Source organism: Perognathus longimembris, chromosome 5 (assembly GCF_023159225.1).
Source record: "Perognathus longimembris pacificus isolate PPM17 chromosome 5, ASM2315922v1, whole genome shotgun sequence".
NCBI lineage: Eukaryota > Metazoa > Chordata > Mammalia > Rodentia > Heteromyidae > Perognathus > Perognathus longimembris.
In genome coordinates, this window is record NC_063165.1 from 32,603,383 (window position 1) to 32,629,112 (window position 25,730).

Sequence of the window (25,730 nt, forward strand, 5' to 3'; positions counted from 1 at the left end):
AAGAAATCACTATTTTGAGAAATATTAATTTCCTTGAACATTAAGAATTCTAATTAACCACCAAAAAAACTGGCAGTCAAGCTGTGATTCAAGTGGTAGAATGCTAGCCTTGAGCAAAAAAGCTCAGGGACTGTGTTCAGGCCCTGAGTTCAAGCACCAAGACCAGCGCGCACACACACACACACACACACACACACACACACACACACAAAATAAGGAATCAAATGCACTTAAAAGATAATATATTTGTCATTTTTTCAAAAATGTCATGCATACCTTTTTGAAAACTCAGTAAGAATACAAGAAACTCAAAGCTATTAAAAATTATTCCAAAGGGGGCTGGGGATATGGCCTAGTGGCAAGAGTGCTTGCCTTGTATACATGAAGCCCTCGGTTCAATTCCCCAGCACCACATATACAGAAAATGGCCAGAAGTGGCACTGTGGCTCAAGTGGCAGAGTACTAGCCTTGAGCAAAAAGAAGCCAGGGACAGTGCTCAGGCCCTGAGTCCAAGCTCCAGGACTGGCCCCAAAAAAAAATTATTCCAAAGGAGAATGATGGAAGGGCTAACATTGATCAAGATGCATTGTACTCATAATATGACTTAAAATGAAACCCCTTTGTAAACTACTTAATATAAATATGAAAAGAAGAATTAATTCAGGCAGAACAATAAAGGTGCTTTGTTTTCACCTTCAGATAGAATATCAATGTCTCCACCTTGTTTTGAACACTGTTATGTTTTTATCATGGCCACTAAAACACATTAACACAAAGATCTGAAGCTGCTCTAAGTACTCTTTGTTGGACAAGCTTTCAGATTTCTCCAGTAGCATAATAGACCCAATTCAACTGGGGTTATAATTCAAGTCTGCTAAATGGCTCAGTCTTCACATGAGAAATGGACAGCATTTACTTACTGCCTAAAACAACAAATATGTAATGATTGCCTAAATTATAGCATCAATCCATTTTCTTCTGAAGAAATATCTATCCTTGTTGCATGGGTTCGCAACAGCAATACTCACAAGACAATATGTTGGAAATTAACTGTACAACTCCAGAGGAAGGAGGGGAGGGAAGGTGGGAGAAAAATGATGGAGGGGGTAACAAGTATGACAAGAAATATACTCCCTACCTTACATATGTAACTGTAACCCTCTGTATATCACCTTGACAATAAAATTAAATTAAAAAATTAAAAGAAGAAATAGTTACAAGGTTATCTCTAATCAGAACATACCTACAAATGGCCCCATGCCCAGGCATAATGTCACATTTTCCATCATTCAAGCAGAAGTCTGGCTGTAGTTCACAGAGACTCTGACAGGGCAGATCGTCTACACTCAGGTACCCAGGGTAGCATCTGCACTTTGCTTCTCCACTCCAGGAGTTGACCAAACATTCAGAAAATTCATTACAGGCCTGAAACTTGCAAGGGTTGGCCTCATCACCTAAAACATCAAACAAACCAGAGAATAATAAAAAGGTAAAACCCAGGAGTTGGGGTACAGGAAGTCTTTAGTTAAAGCTGTTCCCTTAGAGTACCATGCATGAGACAACCATCTTGAACTAATGAAGTACACTAACACGCAGAGCTGAATCATTAAACCCTATAACCTGACAAGTTTCTATATGTCTTATTTAGGAATTATGCAGAAGCTTTAAAATCAATGCCATGAAAGTGTCAATCTACAGCATAGTTTCATAAGCCATTCATTTCTACCAGCCCATTCAGCTACAGGTCACCTCTACTCAGTATTTACTACTATATCACTTCCCACAATGAGACTATGAGATGAGTAAAGAGCCCAGAAAAAAATGGTAGGAAAAAAATGGTAGGAAAAAAATGGTAGGAGCCTCCGGAGCTAGTATAGCCTAATAGGAACAGTGTTAGGAAACGTTCTAGATTTGGGGAAGCCAATATTAGAAAAAGAAATCTTGTCTGCTTTGGGCCACTCTGAACAATATTTTGATTTCAGCAACTTCATATTTCATTGGGGGTATAGGTGAAAATGACCAAAAAAATAAATTAGAACAGTAGTCAAAACTGATGTAATACACTGACCATGGATAAGCCTTCCATGCTTTTATCATTGATTGCTTCCTGGTAAATGGCAGTCTGTGAATGGTAAATAAGCTAATAGGGACATACTGAAAATGGGAAATAGGTGGAATCCACTGACTCATCTATATGAGAAAGTCCACCGTTTAGCTCTAAATCTATGGAGGATCAAAAACAGCATAGTTGCTTAGTTTTCTGACAAATTAGTATTTTTTTAAAAAATGAACCAATCATGATGGTGTACACCTGGATCCCAGAGCTTGCGAGGATCATGAGTTTAGGGACAGTGTGGGCTCCATAATAAAACCCTGTCTTGAATATCAAACGTACATACATGCATGCAAATGCACACACACACACACACACACACACACACACACACACACACACACCCCAATGGGTTTTTTCTTCTACACCCTTAGAGTTTTAAGGATATCTGAAACTTTTCCTTGGACCTATGTGGGAATAGGGAGCCAGGTTAAATTAAATAATTGTAACTAAAAATTCATGCCCACCCATAACCTCAGAACGTGACCTTATGTAAAAATGTCTTTATAGATATAATCAAGGTAAGAGGTCTTGCCCAACTGGAATGGTCCCTAATTTAATGAATTTAATGATCAATGTCCTTATAAGAAAAGGGAAATTTAAGCACAGGGAGTCAGGAAAACAGACTATCTATAGACACGGGCAGATGCTGAAATGACAAGCCTGGGAATTTCAAGAGATTTCCAGAAGAAACCAGAAACTGGGAAAAGTCAAGGAAAGACTCTTCAATAGAACTTTTGGATAAAGCATGCCACTAAGCTTTGATTTTAGATTTCTCAGTTCAAAAACCATGAAAGAATAAATATTTATTGTTATAAGCCACCCAGTGTTGGCACCTTGTTAAAAACAGCCTTAGGAAACCAATATAGAGGACCACTGGAAAGATGGTGCTCATATAACAAATGTACTAATGGACAGGCAGCTTCAAGAAGGGACTGCACAGCAGGATTTCATTATGTAGTTCTGACTTCTTTGCACCCATGGCCTAGTAGTCACTAAGCAACATAATCTTGACCTGCAATGAAAAATAGACTATATACAGTGGATGAGAATAAGGATATTGAATCAATCCCCTTTGTTGATGAAAGTGAAATTTTCTAAGACTGCATGTGAAAAAGTTAGCTGAACAAGTGAGTCTTATTTGAGCCAGTCTTGACATAAAATGATCATTTAATCATTCATAGTATATACACAGTAGGGAAATTTTCTTTGTAAAACTTTGTGGCCACTCCACAGTTATGAGTGGGAGGAAGAAAACAGGATTTGTATTTTCTATAGATTAGGAAAATAATAATAATATAGAAAAAATAAATGCTATTCCATTTTGCTTCAAAAACTTAAGCCTAATTCTTTAATCATGGAAATAAAGCACTAAGGTCTTCAAGTGTTGTTCCAATCCCTTGTGCTGGCTAAAGGTGAAAGCCCAGAAGAGTTTGGAAAATTACCTTAATGACTTTATGAAGAAACAAGTTTGGAAAGGAAAATAGGGACCTAAATTCTAGCTATCTGGTAGTAGCCTAAGTGAAGGATTTATGGGCCTTGGAAAATGAGAGAAGAGGAAAGAAAGCTTCATGGCCAGAGCAACATGGTAGCTGGCTGGGTTCTGGGAAAAGTGGGTAAGTCAGATAAAGCCCTTGGGAGGATGACAGAGGAATTTAAGAATTGTTATGCTTAGCAACAATATTTTAAAACTATCTGCTCTGCCACAAATAAAAGCTTCCCCCATCACCCTTGTATCACAAGCAAATATCTGATAGACTCAATTACGTTATGTTATAGATGTTTGTGGAACATTTGAAAATAAGACTAAGATCTGTACTGTTGACATATAATCAGAAGCTTCAAGACAGATGTGAAACTGAAAATTGAGAAGGAACTTAGAGCTGGATGTGATTAAGACAAAGGTTGTACACTGTACAGGACTCCTGCCAGTTCATTTGAACATAGAAGGAAAAGGTCACTCTATAAATCTGGGTGGTTTGACCTTTGACTGATAGATAAAGTACACAAAAATCTGTGTATTGAAATTCCTTTAAAAAGAAGTTGATTAGGGACTGAAAATGTACTTTAGTTGTTAATTGCTTACACGACATGTGAGGTGATACATTTGATCTACAGTACCATACAACAACCAAAAAATGTGAATTGACTTTTGCAAAACTTTTAGAAATCATAACTGCTTGCATTTGTGGAGCTAGCCAAGTGCTTTTACATATGTTATTTGTTTAATGCTTAGACTAGGCACAGAAACTACACAGGCCAGGTAATTTTCTCATATAGCATATGAGAAACTAAGGCTCTGAGATAAAATAGCTCATCTAAAGTCACACAGATGATAAATGGCAGAGAAAAGCCAAAATTCTTGACTTCCAACTTATAACAAATTGCTTCTTCCACTAAATCACAAGACAATGTGTGCAAAAAGCCTTAGCATAGGAAAGTGGTGAGGGATTTTCATGTTGGCAAATAAGCAAAATCATTTCCCTCACTTTCAATCAATAATTGTCTTTCAAGGATTCCAAATGAATGTATGCTTGCTTCTTTCCTGATTAAAAATATATACAGCTGATTTTCAAACCAGTTTGAGAGTCAAAGGCACTGGAAAGTGTGCACCTAGACATTCCACCTTACTCTGACTCAAAGCCATGATCCTCTGATATGTGAAAGGAAAAACAATAAAACTTCCCAAGTCCCTAGAATAGAAATGATGATTTTATTCCTATGTATCTGGAAGGCAGAGAACAGTATTGCATTCAAGACAGTTTAAGGGGAAAAGCTCAGGAGACGCCTTCTCAACCCACAGGGGGGCACAATGGCACACACCTGTCACCTTAAGCTTTGTGGGAGGCTGAGCTTGGAGAATCACAGTTGTATACCAGCCCAGGCAGAAAAAGCTTGCACAACTCCAACTCAACAAAGGGAAGCTGGACATGGTGGCATATGCCTGTGAACCCAGGAAAAAAATAGAAAGCCTAAAGTAGGCAGGACATAGCTTAAGTATTTACTCCAGAGGGAAGTGAGAGCTTTTCCTAAAAATAATCAACAACAAACAGGGCTAGAGAAGTGGCTCAGTAAAAAGGGCCTGCCATGCCTAACACCCTGAGTTCAAATCCCAGTAGCACCAAAAAACATGTTTAATAAAATCAAGGTAAGTACAATGGCTTATGTTACTTGTTTGCAGTATTTCTGAGCATGTTCTGTGTTCAAAGCACGATGCTAAATTCTGGCTAGAAAGTTTAGCACAAAGGATCTACTCTCAGGCTCCGTGGAAAGCTTAACTGGGAGAAAATAACCATTAAGCAACAATACACGTATATTTGCATTATAAGTGTTAATAAATTCTATAGAAAGGTATGGAGAGGGCTGGGAATATGGCCTAGTGGTAGGGTGCTTGCCTAGCATGCATGAAGCCCTGGGTTCAATTTCTCAGCACCACATAAACAGAAAAGGCCAGAAGTGTCACTGTGGCTCATGAGATAGAGTGCTAACTTTGAGCAAAAAAGAAGCCAGGGACAGTGCGCAGGCCCTGAGTTCAAGTACCAGGACTGGCAAAAAAAAAAGAAAAGAAAAGAACACAAAGAAACATTAGTTATAAGAAAGACTAATCTAGATTTCAGGTGAATTATTAGAAGTCTTGAGGAAGTGAATGTGTGTGTGCACGTGTGTGTGTGTGTGTGTGTGTGTGCGTGTGTGCATGCTCTGGTCCTGACTCTGAGCTGTTTTGCTCAAGGCTACTGCTCTACCATTTGAGCCACAGATCCACTTCTGGCTTTTTTTTCTGGTATTTAGTTTGGTGTGAGAATTTCACAGACTTTCCTGCCTGGGGCAGCTTCAAACCATAATCCTCAAATCTCACTCTGAGTAGATAGGATAACAAGCATGAACCACTGGCACTCAGCTGGAAATGACATTTTAACTGAGATATAAAGCCTAAGAGTTAGCCAAGAGGGGAAAGAGCTTCACACAAAGAAGAGAGTATGTGCAAAGGTTTCAGTGCTACAAAAGTGAAGAGGATTGTACCTGATGAGGTAAAAACAAGCTAGTTTGACTAGATGCTATAGAGAAAAAAGATGGAGACCAGGCTATGGCTGCTGAACGGAACAGTCATTGATAGGTATTAAGCCACAAAGAGAAATCATCTGATCACTGTTTAAAAAAAGAGAGAGCATAATAGCTGCTTCCTAAAGAATAGATTGAAGTGAGAGCAAGTGGGAAGTAGGAAAAGTGGTACAAATGAGAGATAACAGTGACTTGGATAGAGTAGTAGCAGTGGCAACAGAGATAAGCTCTTGGATTTGAAGTATATTTAGAATTCAGAATCCACCTTGCTGAGTAACTGAAACTTGGGGGCTAGGGAGCATGATGCAAAACATGCTATCAAGAATGAGTTCTGGGGGCTAGGGATATAGCCTAGTGGCAAGAGTGCCTGCCTCGGATACACGAGGCCCTGGGTTCGATTCCCCAGCACCACATATACAGAAAACGGCCAGAAGCGGCGCTGTGGCTCAAGTGGCAGAGTGCTAGCCTTGAGCGGGAAGAAGCCAGAGACAGTGCTCAGGCCCTGAGTCCAAGGCCCAGGACTGGCCAAAAAAAAAAAAAAAAAGAATGAGTTCTGCAATTTCCCACTTAAATAATTGAATAGATCACGCTTCCATTTACGGAAATGAAGAAGTTGAGACTTGTAGAGATAAATGGAGAGAGAGAGAGTAAGTGAAGAAAATAGGAGTTCACTCTTAAACATCTAAATCTTGGTGTATATATAGCATACATCAAACATATCCAAGTAGAGATTGTAAAGTAGGTAATTAAATAATGATTCTAGAGCTTAGAAGCAAAGTTTTACTTGCATACAAACATATGAAAATTAGCCAGATAGGTGGCTTACAGCTATAACCCTAGCCCCCAGGAGGCTGAGATCTGAGGATTGAAGTTTGAAGCCATTCCAAATAAACAAATTCAGGAGACTCTTATCCTCAGTTAATGAGCAACTCCAAACTACAAGTGTGGTTCAAATGATAAGAGTGCCAGCTATGAGCAAAAAAGGAGCACGAGTATGAGACCCTGAGTTCAAGACCCGGTACCAACACCGGATATATATATATGTGGATATATGTACATATATATGCATGTGTACATATATATCACTGATATTTTACATAAAACAAATGAACAAGGATAAATCAAAACCTTTAAATGTGTATACATACATGTGTACAGGTGTACATATATGTATATATGATACATGAAAATTGTAACTTTATTGACAAGACTCTGTGTATGTGAGTGTGTGTGTATGTGTGTGTGTGTGTGTGTGTGTGAAGAGTGACCAAGTTTGCAGGGGGGAAAACTTGGCAAGACAAAAAGACATAATAAGAACAGATTCAGCAGATAATTAAGATAGTTAATTAAGATAATTAAGAGTTGGGAAGAATGTTTAGAAAAGGGGATGGAAGGTGAATCAGTAAAGTTAACACTTGTGAAGACCCTAGAGAAAAAAAAATGATATTATTGTCTCTGGGAAAAGGTTTGATTCTCAAGATGTGTAAAATTTGTTTGACATAGTTCTCTGTTCTCCTACAAGTATTGGATTCACCTTAATGGAAAGAAAAAGAAAACACATAAGAATAATTATTGGATTCTACTAAGAAATAACCATGGTAAGCCATAACATTACCTGATTCCACATCAAGGGAGTATTTATCAATATCCAAGTTCATGGTTTGGTAGGCTGTGGTGCAAAAGTCTTCCAGAATCAGGTACACAGCATTATTGACATTAGGAGGGACAGACTTGGCAAACCTCATTCGACTGTTCACCACAATGCTGCCATTTCTGAAGTTAAGGATTTCTAAATTCTGGAAACCTGTGAGATTTGACTGGAGATAGGGAACCAGCTGCAATAACAGGAAAAGTGATAAAATTTATCAATAACATTTTGCCTTTTGTTGAAAAGATACCAAAAAAGACAAAAAGAACAGGCATGAATACCTTTTCCCCTTTTCCCAGTTGTGTTTTACCTACATTTAAACTATTAACAAGAAATGATTATTGAGAGAATAATTTAGAAATGTCATGAGATTGCCACAATGACATTCAGGATTCCATGAAACTCATAAACTATTTCAGATACGCAAAGTGTTTATTCTCTCTGTTTCACTGAAGAATCACAGGAGTGAAGGCATGAATATCCCCAAAGACAATTATATCATGTTATATTATAACTTCATATTTTATTTCAGTCCCACAATTCCAGGCATAAAAATCTTCATTATCTAGCCTGTTATAGCCTCTCACTCCACATTTCTGCTTTCCATTTCTTGAATTCACCTATCTTATTGTCTTCCTACAAACCCTAGGCCATGGTGGTATTTGTGAATAACAGGAAATGAATGCTTACAGATCACAGTTCCCTGGGTGTGCTATGAATGTGGGAGATTCATACATGATTATTCCCTAATGCCAACTTTTTGAGCTTACCAATTCTAAGAATCTTTGCTCCAGGGCTTTATATTCCAGAGAGTTTTTATTAAACAAGTCTTCTGAAAACAACATATTAGTCACTCGAAGACTGAAGAAAACCACCAAAGCTCCTGTGGTCTGAGTGTCACCTGCGTCACCTCCTTTGGTGGGATGGGCCACAATAACCTTCTCTGTAGAATGGTCATTTGTAGATATTTCCACATAGCTACCAAGCTTGCCATTTTGCTCTTGGATTAGCTCAGGCTGATAGTAATCTGTGCCTATCCGGTCCAGTTCTAATGAAATATCCTGTACACCCATTATTACTTCATCCTCTAGCAGGGTGGAGCTTGTGGTTGAAGGCAATTTAGTGGACTGTGTCAAGGAAGATTTCAACCAGGATCTAGCAGTACTCATTGGTGTACTTGCCAATGTATCTCTCAACAGTTTTTCCGGGGAAGTTCTTTTCCAAACTATATCTGCTTCTGGTGGTATGGTCCATGTAGATTGCATATCTGCCTTCACCTCTGAAACCTTGCTGTCAAACAATTCCTGGCCAGATGACTCTGTTGTTTGTCCTATGTGCTCCTGTAGGAAGGCATCCACTTGCTCTGTTTTCTCAGGAGAAGCAGAACTGGCTATAGATGTCTGTAGGAGTGGTGCTTTTGTAACTGAGTAATAATCAACAGATACTTCTGATGGATGCTTGGAAAAAATCAGAGATGCAGACCAAGTCACAGACTCTGCAAAGGTGGGTACAGTAGGTCCACTGAGGGTCTCTGTTTCTGCAAAACGTGTGTGTGTATCATCATGACTATGTTTTGACTGTTCAATAGTTAGATCTGTGGAATCCATTTTTTCATCTCTAAGTAGTTTCTCATCTATACCTTCAGTTGGCAAAAGTGAATCCTCATTCTCAAACCATGGCTTGGACAGTGGTTCAGTGCTCTTGTCTAATGAAGTCTCACTCCAGGGCCAAGTTATCACGTCCACCTTTTGCCCAGACCCAGAACTGAAACCACTCTCAAATATGACCTCTTTTTCCACAGATGTATCAGGAAACAAAGGCCCCACTTCCAATTGCTCTGTGACTTTGGAGGCCAAGGAGTCCAAGTCAAAAGTCATTTCTTTAGCAGGAAGATCTAATGGAACAGATGAGGTTAGATATGGTGAGGATGTCAGGGACACATCTGAGTCGTCTATAGATGGTATTGTTCTTTTTGGCACAGATTGAGTGAATGCACTTGAAGGTAATGTATCTGTAGAAAGAACATTTGACTCTTCAATATTGGCCAATCCTAAAACTAAAAATTCCCTTAATTAATCTACAAAGTAGCCAAAATATTCTCCTAGTTTTCTTAATAAAACTAGCTATTTTCCTATTATCAAGGACAGTTGTTGGTTTATGTGCTATATTTTGCACACAAGAAGTTACAATCAAAAAAAAAAGAAAGTTACAATCACATGTTTATAATGTGAGACTCATGAATATAACCCCCTTTCTGTGAGCATAAGACTTTGATTATTGAACTCAAATGTCCTCAAACGTCCAACTATTTTCCATGGAAATTGATGCTGGTAGCTACACAGATCACACAAGATTGAATCCACCAGAAATCCACGGAGATAGTTTTCTGGTGATTGTGTTTCTCTCTGAACTCTTATTTTCACTATTATGCTTATTGTCCATTTTCCTTCAGGTTTCTCCTGTGTTCAAATCCTGGACTCATTGTTTATCACTTTGTCTTTCTCTTTCATATATATTTTTTATCTTGATATCACATTGATGGTTTCCTTTCCTCAACAACATGAGATCATTCATTCATTTTCATTCTCTTCTGTAGCTCTTCCAGTTCACATTCTCCCCTTCTCTATACTACTATCACCTTAAATCTTTAAACTGAGTTCTATAACTAGAACTAATTGGAAACTTCTGGAATAATCTTCTTGGGTACTGTTTTACACTCTCACACTTATGTAAGTAAAGTTCTTTACTTACAGTAATTTAATTATATACACATCAATGTGACCTTCAAAATACCTATTAGTGGATCTTAACAACACTTCCCCAAGTTCATTTCTTACTACTATCTCAATTTGGATTCTCCATTTTGCCCAGTGAAATCTGATGGATTATTCTTTCACACACATTTCCCAAGGCATTTTCCCCCTAATAAATGTTACTATGCTTTTCTCTTCATTATATAGTTCCTTCCTCTCTTCAAAATTCCTGTCATCTGACATAATTAAGAAGCACAAGAAGTGATTAAAACTCCTCACCATCTTCTAGTAAGTGAGATCCAGAAGTTCCCTCCTGAGAAGCCACAGGCAAGCCAGTCTGCAGCACTGCTGGGGTGACAGAATGAAGAGTCAAGCTGCTAACATCTAACACCTCTGGGGAAGAACTGAGGCCCAATTCCGAGGGGAAGGTTAATTTAGATGTAGACACTAAGTCACTCAAAGCACTTTCTGACCACAGTTCCCTGCCAAGGGTTGAGGGAGGACCAGAGGTGAATCCAAGTTGTGAAATATTGCTGATGGTGGATTCATCTGCTGAGAGCCATTCAGCTGGAAAGGTATTATCCTGGGGGAGGGGGGGAGAAAAAGGTTAAATCATATCATAGATAACAGAAACACACAAAATGATTTTAAATTTCACCTACCTATCTGGATACCTGGATTTTCTAGGGAAAGTGAGATGATACAATATGGTGGGGGGGGGGATGACACACAAATGCTCCAGAATTAAGCAGATCTGCAGTCAAATGCCATTTCAACCACTTGCTAGTTCAAGAATCTAGAAAAGATACTCCATGTAACCCCTCAAAACTCACCTGTAAAAGGGGGACAGATGAGATATTTGAGAGACCCTAAGCAAAGTGAATTTGCAGGATAAAATGCTGTTTCTTTTATGTTAGATGATTCATTTCTATCATTTTAGTTTAAATAAATTTAATTCCCAGGAGTTACTAATAATTTGCTGGCAAAGTCCCAAGCACATATCAGGAAGGGACAATTAGCAATTTTACTCATCATTCTGAAAGATAAGTGATAGATTAAAGTCTTCTGTTTTTATCAAAAACATCACTTTGAAACTACTTAATAATAATTAAAATATAAATAATAAATAAAATTTTAAAGTGTGGTCCAGTTATCTCAAATATATAGGAAAGCCTTGAAATAGAATTTTCTTTTTCTAGTGACTAATGTATTAGTCACTAGATGAAACCAATGTAAGTTAGTAAAACCAATTTTTAATAAAGCTATGTAATTGGTTTTTACTTATAATAATCTCTTTTTGAAATAGTTTCTATTGGTTAAAATTTTAGTTTCTGATTATATATTTTATTGGTTTTAATTTTTCATTAATATACATTTGTAATGTGAAAGCATTTCATTTCTATACATACACAGATGTACTTTAAACAAATTTACCCTTTTTCCCATATTCCAATTGCTTCCTTCCTTCTGTCCTCCATCTTCAAACAGAGTTTATGTACTAGTTTTATCTCAACATTTAAATTCAGGAATAGGGCAGATGTGAACCCAAAAGTAAGACTTAGTTAATGAGTCAGACCAATAAAGATGATCTAACTAAGGAGAAAACTTCCAGCATTTATCTAGCAAACTTTTAATGTTAGAAGGATGCAGTCACTAGGGGCTGAGTCAACCTTACATAAATGTGTGCAGTGGATTGTGATTGCTGACATGTGTACAGGGCTTTCTACATCACATAGACGCACAAAGCTGCCTTGCACTTGTGCCTACCTACAAGATCTACAAGATTTTGAGTCCTTAAAATGGACCAGATAGAAAGAGAGTTCAATTTCAGATAAATGAGAATATAATGAATATAAGTCCTGAATGCAAAGGGAAAAAATACCTAAAGGACAATAAGAACTTGCCTTACCAAAGACTCAGAGACTTTGTAAAGCTATCCTTTGGTTGTTGTTGTTTTTTTTTTAATCTTGTAGTAGAAGGACTGACTGTGTACATGTGTGTGAACATAACAAATTTTATAAAATAAAATATTATCAAATCATTTTCTAAGGAGGCCTGCCTCATTTGTTCTGCCAAAATCTAACTTACAAAGAGAAAAAGTAATTTTTAGTTGTTTTTGTAACTAATTTGGCTTTTCAAATTCCAAATAAACACTCTCTTTTAAAAAATTACACGGTATGATATTTTCTTATACATTTTAAAAGGTAAGCATGTTATGCCAGGAAAAGCACTTCATTTATGTTTCTACCAATAGATGTTCCCATAGCAACAAATTCAACTCATAAATTCTTTCTTAATTCAGTGTAGTAAACTGACAAGTTTAAATTATATCTGCCAGTTTCACTTCTCCTAGTGACCCTTGAAGAGCCTTCTAGTGCTATAGAAAGCTTTCTACAACATCACAGAAGTCTAACCTCTAAAATAATTCTTAAAAATTGAATCTAGGGGCTGGGAATGTGGCTTAGTGGTAGCATGCTTGCCTAGCATGCACGAAGCCCTGGGTTTGATTCCTCAGCACCACACATACAGAAAAAAGCCAGAAGTGGCGCTGTGGCTCAAGAGGTAGAGTGCTAGCCTTGAGCAAAAAGAAGCCAGGCACAGTGCTTAGGCCCAGAGTCCAAGCCCTGGGACTGGTTAAAAAAAAAAAAATTTAATCTAGGCCAGCCACTGGCTGGCTCCTGCCTGTAATCCTAGCTATTCAGGAGGCTGAGATCTGAGGATCTCGGTTCAAAGCCAACCCAGGCAGGGAAATCTGTGAGACTCTTGCATCTTTTTTTTTCTTTTTTTTTGCCAGTCCTGGGGCTTAAACTCAGGGCCTGAGCACTGTCCCTGGCTTCATTTTGTTCAAGGCTAGCACTCTACCTCTTGAGCCACAGTGCCACTTCTGGCTTTTTCTGTATATGTGGTGCTGAGGAATTGAACCCAGGGCTTCATGCATGCTAGGCAAGCACTCTACCACTAGGCCACATTCCCAGCCCAAGTCTGTGAGACTCTTATCTCCACTTAACTACCAGAAAACATATAGAAAAAGCCAGAAGTGGCGCTGTGGCTCAAGTGGTAGAGCACTAGCCTTGAACTAAAGAACTCAGGGACAGTGCCCAGGCCCAGAGTTCAAGCCTCATGACTGACAAATAAAAATGAATCTAGTTAATAAAATTCTATAATAATCTTACTAATATAAATGGAGAAAAGGGAGAGAGGGAGGGAGGGAGGGAGGGAGGGAGGGAGGGAGGGAGGGAGGGAGGGAGGGAGGGAGGAAGGATCTCTTATCAGTTGAGCTACATTCCCTAGCCTTAAATGCTTTTTAGTTATTATCCAAATAGGGGCCTATGTTTAATGACCTAGCTGGCCTATATAATGATCCTCATATTTTCACCTCTAGTAAAGCTGGTATAACAAACACATACCACCATGATCAGCTTTTATAAATTGACAAGGAGTCTCACAAACTCAGACTGTTCTTCACCATGATCCTCCTGACATCCACTTCCAGAATAGATGGGATTAAGCCTCTTCACACTGTGCTGCTAAAATGCCATCACAGATCTCCAGTTATTAGAGAGACTTCAGACTGAATGTGTTTACAAGATGCAGAAATGAGTGGTTCCACAGAGAGGAGTGGTTCCATCATTTCTCTCTGCCATTGCAAGCTGGGTAGACTTCCGGGATAGCATTTACATCACTGTATTTGTTTGGAAATCTGTCCACTAGCGAGACTGGAAAGTTTTCATGGGCAGTGCCACACCTTGTTCCTCCGAGTTTCCCCAATATTTTTGGCGCATGAAAAGCACATAATAAATATTTGAATGAATGGATAAATGAATGAATAAAATAACCACCCAGTTAGTATAATCTCTGATGTCAATAACCCGAACCTTGCCTTTTCCTCCAAAATAAAACTTGGTGAAAAGACTGTGTCTAGTGATTCCATGTTTCAAAACAAAGTTGTTTTATCTGTGTAGAAAAAATGGCTGAATAGATCAACTATTAAATAATTTGGGGTAGTCTTTCTAAATTTCCATTGCTTGATGAATGCCAAAAAAAAAAAAAAAAGTCTTGCCAATACCTGATAGGAGACAAAAGGAAGTCCTAAGGAATGAGGACTGTAAATGAGATAATAAGAGATCTGTGTCTAGGAAATAATAAGAGATTCATGTACTCATTGCAGACAGGAAAGTCTCTTGTTATGGTTGTAGGTGATATTGTTTTAATGTCACTTTAATTCATTTTCCGTTCTACTGGATGGCCCTTTACAAGTGAGGGAAAAGTAAAAAGTAGAGCTGTAGAGGGGGAAGAAGAATTTCTGATGCAGTTGAATGATAAAACAAGAAGGGAAATTTATTCCATGCTATTATATGCAAATGAAATTTTTTCATTCCATTTTTAAAGGGAGGCTTGATTTTAAGGTCTATCATTTGTCAGCTAGTAGGTATTTTTATTCTGGCTTCTTTCCATACCCATACTATTCTACATGCTTTGATTTTTAAACTGTCTTATATGTAATCCCTGAAATAAAAATGTATGCTATGTATAACAATTTCCTGTTACCCCCCAAACTATTTCTGTGTACCCTAGAAAACAACTCAGTGGCCACATATAGTTTAATTATCATCACACCAGTCTAAACTATAAATAATAAGTTTTCTACCATGTGTGGAGTTTGGCAAGTGCAGGCATCATTTAACCACTGCGGAAGGCTTAAATTTTCTGAACCAACACTTGGTACTCATAAGCGACAACTATGAGTAATATCATGGGATGAAGCAGAATATTTGAAATAGGAACAACTTGGGAATATCATGATGCCAAAGTAAGCAGGTGAGGATACAAAGGAGCGTAGCTTAAGGGCCTGGTTCTAGGCATAAAACACAGAAACATACCAGAACAGATGGTGATGTTGACTGAAAACTTGAACTTTGGGTGTTTAAAACTGGGTCTTCTGTTTGTGGAAGCAAAACTCCTCTCACTGGGGAAGAAACATTAAAGAACATGTTTAGTTGAGACACTTTGGTATTTGAGGTATAAGGGCCGCTAAAAACTAATTTCTTCTTCATTGTAAGTTAGATTTATGCAGAACAGATGAGGAAGACTTGCTTGGAAAAATGTTTATGATTAAATATTTTATGTATATTAGCAAAATGTCTGAATTATAAGAATCCTGCATAAAATAAAGATTCTTGTCAATATTATACTTAGGAAAGTTTTTTTCTTGCTGAAGACAGTTTTTACTTTTTTTCCAGAATTATATAAAACTGTTATTTTCAATTTGATATTTTTCATTTTAGGGAAGAAAGCTGACCCCAAATTTTAACTCATTTAGTCAATACAAAATGGTAGAAAAGTATGTAAAATTATTCCTTTTCTTGGCAAAGAGAGTCTTTGAAAAATGATCAAGGAAACCAAAAAGGTTTGTCACTATGATAATGTTAAATAGTAATAAGGAAAAGCAAGCCCAGTATGTAATCCAGCTCGACAAACATTTACTAAATCCTAACTGGTTGCCAAGACTTTGCCAAAGTTGTAGCTTATAAACATGAATGGTACCAAGTTTCTTATCTGGAAACATTGCCTCTGTTAGAAAGATAAAAAATAAATTACAAGCTATAAAATAATGTGAGGGGCACATATACAATGACTGAGAGCATAGACAAAGAAGAATTGGTTTTATGTAAAGGGGACAAAGATTCAATCAAAATGGAAGAGACAAACTTATAGGAAAGAAGACTGGTGTGTTCCTACAAAGGACAGAATCTCTTCTCTGTTCCCAATGGCTTAGCACATAAGAACCTAGAACCCAGAATATCTTATTTAAGTATTTTCAAAAACTCTTTATTACTGTGTCTATAGTTATCCTGTTTTCTGTGGAAAACAGGCTCCATGAGATCAAGTTTCCTCATTTTTTTTTTGAGAGTGGAAATGACTTTATTTGTCCTTGGGCAGGGCCAACATCATCTCAGAACTTCAAAAATATGGAATGCTTCACAAATTTGCATGTCATCCTTGCGCAGGGGCCACGCTAATTCTCATATTTTTTGAAATGATTATTAAGTTACCTAGAAACTGGAACTCCACTTAGAACTCTAAAGTTGCCAGAAGAATCAAAATGTATTTTAAGAATAAAAGTCTGATTAAAATATCCATCTCAGCCAGGTGCCAGTGGCTTACATCTGCAATCCTATTCAAGAGGCTGCAATTTGAAGATCATGTTTCAAAGTCAGCTGGGGCAGGAAAGTCCATGAGACTCTTATTGCCCATTAGCCACCAAAAAGCCAGAAGTGTACTGTGGCTCAAATAGTAGAGCACTAGCCTTGGAGCAAAAGAAGCTCAGGGATAGTGCTCAGGACTGAGCTCAAACCCTAAGACAAGAATATATATAATGTAATATAATGGATAGCTTTATATTATCACTACCACCCACTAAACAGAGTTCTTCTATGTTAAATGAGTCCTATGTAACTCAGATAAAATTCTGACCACTTTGTGGTTCTGTCTCAGCACAGTGTCACATTAAAGAAATATCACTCCAATGGCCTGAAATAATTTCCAGTCAGTCCTGTCTAATATTTTTTTAAATCTTTCTCTTCTTCTCTTTTCCTTTCCTCTTCTCTCCTTCCTTCCTCTCCCCTCCCTTCCCTTTCCTGCCTGTTCCTCTCTTCTCTTTTCTCTTTTTCTCCCTCTCTCTTGCACATACATCATGAAAATGTGTATGGGAAGACGAGGTTTTCCTTTGTCTCTTTAAGAATTGTTCATCTAAAAATTCTTGACTCCCTAAGTTCCTCTCTAACCTATCTTCCAAATCTATTCTTTCTCCTCCACTAATAATATTTGCCCTTCCTGTATAAATCCAGAAAGCCTTTATGGTTTCTCTAATGAATATTTTGGTTTGTTTATCTACACACACACACACACACACACACACACACACACGCCTAATGGTGTGAAATTAACTAAATTTGGCCTAACCAAGCTTTTGTGCACACATCTAAAACCTAACCTATATAGCTGCAGCCTAATTCATATGTAAACAGAATGAAAACCTAATTGAAGAATTTGCTTAGTAATATACACGTGAATGTCATTCTATCACAACAGCTGTCCATAAAGCCAGATACAAATAAGGCAAATGATCTGTCTCTGTGTCTCGTTCTCATTTTCTCAGTACAAGTATTATCCAGCCATGCAGCAGCCTCAGCATCTCCCATAGATAGCATGACCTACAGATCCGTCTTTGCTCAATTAAACTATTAAATTTAATTAAAGTTTTCCTGCCAGGAGCTTTATATTTATAGGCTCATGCCTATAGTCCTAGCTACTCAGGAGGCTGAGATCTGAGGTTTCCAGTTCAAAGCCAACCCAGGCTGGAAAGTCCTTGAGACTCTTAGCTCCAATTAACCACCAGAAAACGGGAAGTGGCGCTGTGGCACAAAGTAATAGAGTGCTAGTCTTGAGCAAAAGGGCTCAGGGACAGAACTCAGGCCCTGAATTCAAGACCCACAGTCAACAGGGGGGAAAAAAGTTTTCCTTTAAACAAAGAATAGGAGCTTTTTTCCTCTTAAGATCTGCACATTGCTGCTCTTGCCTCTCAAACTTACTTTTCCTCTAACAGCTGGGATTTCTCTCCTGCCCTCACATCAGTAAAAATACATTGTGCTGGAAATTTTAAAAGCTAAATTACAAATACATGAAGAAGTCATAGAAAAGTGAACACAAAGTAGCAAGTAACTTAGGGTATTGTGTTTCTGAAGAGTTAAAATGTGGTACACCGGGCTGGGGATATAGCCTAGTGGCAAGAGCGCCTGCCTCGGATACACGAGGCCCTAGGTTCGATTCCCCAGCACCACATATACAGAAAACAGCCAGAAGCGGCGCTGTGGCTCAAGTGGCAGAGTGCTAGCCTTGAGTGGGAAGAAGCCAGGGACAGTGCTTAGGCCCTGAGTCCAAGGCCCAGGACTGGCCAAAAAAAAAAAAAAAATGTGGTACACCAGTAGTGCAGCCATCTGCAAGCCTTAGAATACCCTTTTAATCTCCAAATTCAGAAGTCGCCATCTTGATAGTTCTAAACCTAACTGCTCATCATTAATCATAAGTAGGTCAACATAGCTATGTAAATTTGCATGTAATACTTTGGCATTCCACCCCGCACCCAGTTCTTTGATCAAGACCTTCCATCTGCTTTCTGCAGCTGTTCTTCCTCTGTGCTCTCAGGCTTTTAGCCCTTAAGCAGCTGGCTTTCCTCTAGAATGTGTGTCTTGGTTACTTAATGCACAAAAGCCTGTTTCAGTTGACACTTCAGATACTATTTTCTCTTATACTTCCTCTTGCTTCTTCAAACTATTTCTATATGTCATGATATTCTCCACTTTTCCCACTCTGTCTACAAATACTCCAAGAGCCCAAAATAGCTTCATGTATGAAGCTCTACATATATAAGGCAGGCTCCTCTCTCTTGCAGTCAAGGAATGTTCACAACCACATAAGGAATTAGGAAAATTCGTTTTTTGCCAAAGCATATTAGAAAAGAAAATGCAATTATACAAGGATCTCAAACTCACCATTAATAAGCCGAAGAGACTCAGGATCAGGATTCACAGAGGAATTCCCCAGCAAAAAGTTCTGGTGAAGTGTCTCAGCAATATAATCTCTGAAGTTACTAATTGTATAAACAGCAGTGGGTTTATCATCCATTTCCACAAGGCCATGGTTTTCCACCTTGTTGGAGTGAAGGCTAATTAGGTCCCATGTGGTATTGCTGATGGCCTCAGCATTGAAGGTAACTGTGTAGAGAACATCTATACCACTATGAATGAAAATGGAAAGATGAGGTCCAGCTAAGAAAACACAAAGAAAGGAATCTGACACCTATAGACATCAAACATTAAACCTAGATGAAAGTCTCAAAAGCCCTGGATTCCATCTACATACTCTGCAAACTCTAGGAGGCCTTTTGCTATCTCCTCCTCCTTCCCAAAGAACAGAGGGTCATAGCTCAAACATATAGAAAAAACTCTGTGGAAGTCAAACTAAAGGGACTCAGAACTATCTAAATCTTTTTGTCTCCCACATTCTCACCCCTTCTTTCTTCTTTCAATGACAACTCCTTTCTCTTTCCTAATAGCCTTCTTTCTCCTTTCCCCATTAGCACTTCTCCTCCCCAATTTAAAACCTTGAGAAATCTGCTCATATGTGCTTATTACTCCACTTGGAATTTCTAAGTCATAAGTTAAACAATTTGTTTAACCTGTGTTTTGTATAACTGTATTCTGAACTACTGTGCTATAGTTCTATTAGTTTAAATCAAACTGTTATCAGAAACAGTCATTAGGATGGCAGCTCTATATTTCGGTTTGTCTTGACACACAGCCTTCACAGGCAACAAACCAAATCCCTCCAGAGGAAAGCAGGACAGGATACTACCTTGCAAAGATAAACTACCAGAGCAGATGGGTGCAATTTGCTTTTTCAGTCATTTCAAAGAAGCAGAATGACCCCAAAAATCAAAGCAAGCACAAAAATATTAAAAGCATCTTTCTTTGAATGTATATATCCTGGTTGCAATTGTCATCCTGAAATACCTCTGAGAGATTCCTACTATCTTACTAGATAAACAGAAATCTATACTTGCCTGTGTATTAAAAAGAACTCAGGGCTGGGAATATGGCCTAGTGGCAAGGGTGCTTGCCTCATATACATGAAGCCCTTGGTTCGATACCCCAGCACCACATATACAGAAAATGGCCAGAAGTGGCGCTGTGGCTCAAGTGGCAGAGTGCTAGCCTTGAGCAAAATGAAGCCAGGGACAGTGCGCAAGCCCTGAGTCCAAGGGCCAGGACTGGCAAAAAAAATAATAATAATAATAACTCAGACTAATCAAATTATTGATAACATCAAAAAAAAGTACCCACAAAATAAGGATGAAATCTTGGACTCTATGGAAAAAGAAATCTGGCCAATAAATTATGTTACTGTTTGGGAAAAGGCTTTTGAGCAGTGTATTGGGCTATTTTGTGAGATAAATCCCTAGGCTGAAGAGTCACTGAGTTCATTCATCTTCCTCTAATTTCAAGCTTTCCAAAGTGACTTTGATTATAACTCCTTAAAGACTTGTCTGCAGTAATTGAACAATTGACAGATGGATTTTTCATTTTAAATAGATCAATGAGTATACTTAGTGTTTTGTGGTCTGGGAAGCCAGGATTCATCTTAAAAGGCCCACCCTTTTTTTTTTTTTTTTTTTTTCTTTTTTGGTTTCTGGGAACATGGGCTTGTTTTTGTTTTTGTTTTTGTTTTCAAATTTTTATTACCAAACTGGTGTACAGAGAGGTTACAGTTTCATACATTAGGCATTGGATACATTTCTTGTACTGTTTGTTACCTTGTCCCTCATACCCTCCTCCCTCCTCCCCCTTTCCCTTTCCCCGCTGAGGTGTTCAGTTCACTTACACCAAACAGTTTTGCAAGTATTGCTTTTGTAGTTGTTTTTCTTTTTTTACCCTGTGTCTCTCAATTTTGGTATTCCCTTTTAATTTCCTACTTCTAATACCAGTATACACAGTTTCCAATATACTCAGATAAGATTACAGAGATAGTGTAGGTACAACCACAGGAAGGTGATACAAGAACATCATCAATAATAGAAGCTACAGATACAGATGGGACGTTGAAAGTAGTTACAACTGTGATATAACAATCGTTTCCATAACATGGAGTTCATTTCACTTAGCATCATCTTATGTGTTCATAAGGGTATAGCTATTGGGCTCTTGTGATGCTCTGCTATGACTTGTCTAAACCTGTACTAATTATTATCTGTCGTTCTGCTATCCTGATGCTTTAGGTGTTAAAAACATCTGCTGTGGTCTTCCTCAATCCCTTAAGCAACTGAAGCTTTTTCATGTGTATACTAAGATACTAGATGTAATTTTCCATTTTTCTTATGAGGAAAGAAACTTTGTGAAGTTTGCTAATGTAATCTACGGATGACTTCAAGATGAAATAAAACAGTAAGAGGGACACCTACTGGTCAGAACTTAACCATGCCACATTCCCCATTGTCCATTATGAGCTTTGGGTCATTCTGATGAACTGAAAGCACAGGCCCCACACATTGCCCTGTCCAGAGCTTTGCATGTTCACAGCCTTCTCTCTGCTGTACCTATTACTGCCTCCCATCCAATTTATCCTCCCACATTTATACACACACGCACACATTTATACACACTTTCTTCACCTATTTTTTACCTCAACTCAGATAACTTCCTCAGGGAACACTGAAGATATAGTTAGTTCATGGCCAATTTCTATCTCCACTACCAATAACAGCACAGTTGTTACTCAGCTCTGTGTCCTAATCATCTAGAACAAAGCCTAGTTATAGTCATTCAATAAATACTTTTTGAAAACAATGTAGAGGGGGAGATAGTCAAGTTTTTCCACTTAATACAGATAGACAAGACAATTGAGTATCTGTTGCTTAAATGATATTATGCAGTATTCCCGACAATATGAAGCATTCTCTGTATCTAATACAAAAAGAATAGTTTTCAACTATAGACAATGTATATTATATCTGTATATTTTTATTCTTCATAATCATTTTAGAGACATTGTTTCGGGGCCATAAGGTAAGGACATGTGGTAAGGACACACATGCTCTTTCCAATCTAGACAGATCAGACAGCTCTCTAGCTCTAAAAAGCTGATCTTGTTGCATAACCTTAAAACTTGCTTGCTTATTAACATGACTCTCCACAGAAAGGAAGCAGTAATTTTAAGAGGAAGGGAAAGAAGAGGAAGAAAATGAGGAGTGGAATTAGAAAAAGATAAAGAAAGATAAGCCTGGATAATTAGAATGTGAATTGGCTCCTCTTTATGCAAAAAATCAAAGAATATGATTTTGTTTCTTGTATTTTTGTTTTTGTTTTTCACTAAAAACCTACCATGTACCTCAATAGCTTTTAAATATATGGGAAAATATAAAAAAATAAATATTCTTGGACAACCACAATATTGTATGCACATATGTGAAGAAGGAACCAGTTAACTTGAAGGGATTGGTGGGATTAGGATAGATGGGGGGAGAATGAAGGAAGGGATGACACTGATCCAGCTGCATTATAATCATAAATTGAAATGCTGAGTTGTATCTTTTTGTACAATTATGTACAGATAATACAAAGTAAATTTTAAAAAAGAAAAGATACATTAGACAAATATCACTTTTTTTAAAGAAATATCCTTGAATTAATAAATGTACACAAATCAGTCATTTTAGGGTAGATTATTACCCTTCTATTTGTTAGTAAAATATTATTTGTCTCCCAGTATTTCCACTGGGTCCCCAAAAGTAACAGTTCTATCATAACCTACCATATCTAATCAGGATACATTTCTTTAAATCTATATATTTTTTTCTTTTTCTTCTTTTTTTTGCCAGTCCTGGGGCTTGGAACTCAGGGCCTGAGCACTGTCCCTGGCTTCTTTTTGCTCAAGGCTAGCACTCTACCACTTGAGCCACAGTGCCACTTCTGGCTTTGTCTATTTATGTGACACTGAGGAATCGAACCCAGGGCTTCGTGTATGCTAGGCAAGCACTCTACCACTAAGGCATATTCCCAGCCTAAAATATTTGAGGGATGTGAATATAGGTATGAAATGTGAATGTGAAAATGTCACATGTAATTATCAATCTCCCAAGGAAATGCAAATTTAAGTAACTTGGAATCCAAGTGCAAAAACAACAAGCAATGTTGAAAGGATGAATTGATTGTGCTTTTATATTAGGCTTGTAAAAAAATGTTAAGTGAAACTATTTTTTTTTTTTTTTTGGCCAGTCCTGGGCCTTGGACTCAGGGCCTGAGCACTGTCCCTGGCTTCCTTTTTGCTCAAGGCTAGCCCTCTGCCACTTGAGCCACAGCGCCACTTCTGGCCATTTTCTGTATATGTGGTGCTGGGGAATCGAACCCAGGGCCTCATGTTTACAAGGCAAGCTCTCTCGCCACTAGGCCATATCCCCAGCCCCAAGTGAAACTATTTTTGCAAATACTACTATAGAGCTCAGCATTCTCCCCTTCATTTACCACTTGAAGTGTACTTGATTATATTGTTGAATGGCACAGTACACTTAAAATTATATTTTCTAATATGAGTTATTATTTCTATTTTAAATTAAGCATAACTCAATATTTAAAGTATTTGTCAGCTGTTTAACGAGTAGTCTACAAACAACAGCTGGTGAGTTAAACTCAGCCTGCTGTCTATAAAGAAGTAAATTTTACATTCTAAATCGTTGGAAAGAATCAAAAGAATAACTATTTTGTGACATATAAACTTGATACTTCAGTACACACAAAGTTAAGTTGTTTCTGGGACAAGCCTCACTATGTAACTCAAACTCACAATTACAATCTTCCTACCATATTCTCCCAAGCTGTGGGATTACAATCCTACTACCAAACCCCAGCTAGTGAGTAATGTTTTATTGAAACATAGTAACACTCTTTAGTTTAGAATATTTCCCATGTATTCTTTCACTTTATATAGGTGAGTGGTGACCAAAAGCACTATATTTCTATAAAGTTTACATTTACCACTGATATTTAGCACAAAAAGTTTGTCAACTCCTGTAAGGAGATGGAAAGTGATAATCGAAGCGACAAAATAACAGAGTCATACTGCCCTAGACTTAGACTCTTTATTTTCAAACTATCTCCTCATTCAGTGGAAGTGATTGAAGAACCAAATCATGCTCTCCTGAGCTTCGGCTCCATATCTTCTGGCTCCTCATTCAATGGAATTAATTAAAGAATTGGGTTATGCTCCCTCTCTTGGATATTGGCTCCATATTTTCTAGTTACCGTGGTACCACGTTCAATAGATAATACAGAAAATATTTTTAAAAAAAGACTTTACCTGCCGTTTTCCTTAGGAGACCTGAAAATTTAAAGAAGGACAAATGTCAATTAGAGTTCAAGATATTTATAATTGTTATATTGCTTTAAAAAGAGGTTTGCCAGGAGGTGGTAGCTCACACCTATAATTTTAGCTACTCGGGAAGCTGAGATGTGAGGATTGTGGTTCAAAACCAGCCCAGGCAAGACAGTCCATGAGACTTTTTTTTGCCAGTTCTGGGGCTTAAACTCAGTGCCTGAACACTATTCTTGGCTTCCTTTAGCTCAAGGCTAACAGTCTACCACTTGAGCCACAATGCCACTTCCAGCTTTTTCTGTATGTGTGGTGCTCAAGATTTAAACTCAGGGCTTCATCCATGCTAGGGGAGCATTCTACCTCTAGGTCACATTCCCAGCACCCCCACCCCCAGGAGACTTTTATCTCCGATTAATCACCAAAATGTGCTTAGTAGAGATGTAGTCAAGTGGTAGAGTACTATAGCCTTGGCCCACAAAAGCTCAAGGACAGCATACAAGCCTGGAGTTCAAGCCCTAGGACCAGCATACACACACACACACAGTACAAGCTTTTTATATGTTTCTTCTGATTTTCTTTAAAATGTCTTCTTCAATGAAATTCTTTTTTTTTTTTGGCCAGTCCTGGGCCTTGGACTCAGGGCCCGAGCACCGTCCCTGGCTTCTTCCCGCTCAAGGCTAGCACTCTGCCACTTGAGCCACAGCGCCGCTTCTGGCCGTTTTCTGTATATGTGGTGCTGGGGAATCGAACCCAGGGCCTCGTGTATCCGAGGTAGGCACGCTTGCCACTAGGCCATATCCCCGGCCCCTGCAGGACCTTTTTTAAAATCTGTAAGAATTTCATTGAAGGGGCTGGGGATATAGCCTAGTGGCAAGAGTGCCTGCCTCGGATACACGAGGCCCTGGGTTCGATTCCCCAGCACCACATATACAGAAAACGGCCAGAAGCGGCGCTGTGGCTCAAGTGGCAGAGTGCTAGCCTTGAGCGGGAAGAAGCCAGGGACGGTGCTCGGGCCCTGAGTCCAAGGCCCAGGACTGGCCAAAAAAAAAAAGGTCCTGCAGACTGAGAAAAGGGACTAAAGATGGAGAAAGTACTCAGAAGCAATGATCTCTAAATCTTAAACATTGCTTTAAAATGCTTTTGAAGTATACTGTCTGTATGTATGAAAATATCACAATAAAAATTCCTTTGTGTTACAAATGTATGTCACCTCAAAAATAGAAACAAAGGGGCT

The 25,730-nt window shown here is 38.2% G+C and overlaps 1 protein-coding gene and 1 non-coding gene across 2 annotated transcripts in view; both read right to left on the minus strand.

Moving 5' to 3' along the window:
- The window catches only part of Impg2 (interphotoreceptor matrix proteoglycan 2), a 50,362-nt gene that overhangs the window by 5,115 nt on the left and 19,517 nt on the right, over positions 1-25,730 (minus strand). The window contains exons 8-14 of the mRNA XM_048346522.1: positions 24,482-24,502; positions 19,126-19,370; positions 15,454-15,539; positions 10,853-11,156; positions 8,591-9,870; positions 7,788-8,007; positions 1,244-1,454 (exon numbers count right to left, since the gene is read on the minus strand). Of these exons, the coding sequence (XP_048202479.1) occupies positions 1,244-1,454; positions 7,788-8,007; positions 8,591-9,870; positions 10,853-11,156; positions 15,454-15,539; positions 19,126-19,370; positions 24,482-24,502 (2,367 nt within the window). The remainder of the gene's footprint in view (positions 1-1,243; positions 1,455-7,787; positions 8,008-8,590; positions 9,871-10,852; positions 11,157-15,453; positions 15,540-19,125; positions 19,371-24,481; positions 24,503-25,730) is intronic.
- LOC125352151 lies at positions 16,537-16,640 on the minus strand. Its single transcript, XR_007211142.1, has one exon. It is a non-coding gene; the product is annotated as a U6 spliceosomal RNA (small nuclear RNA).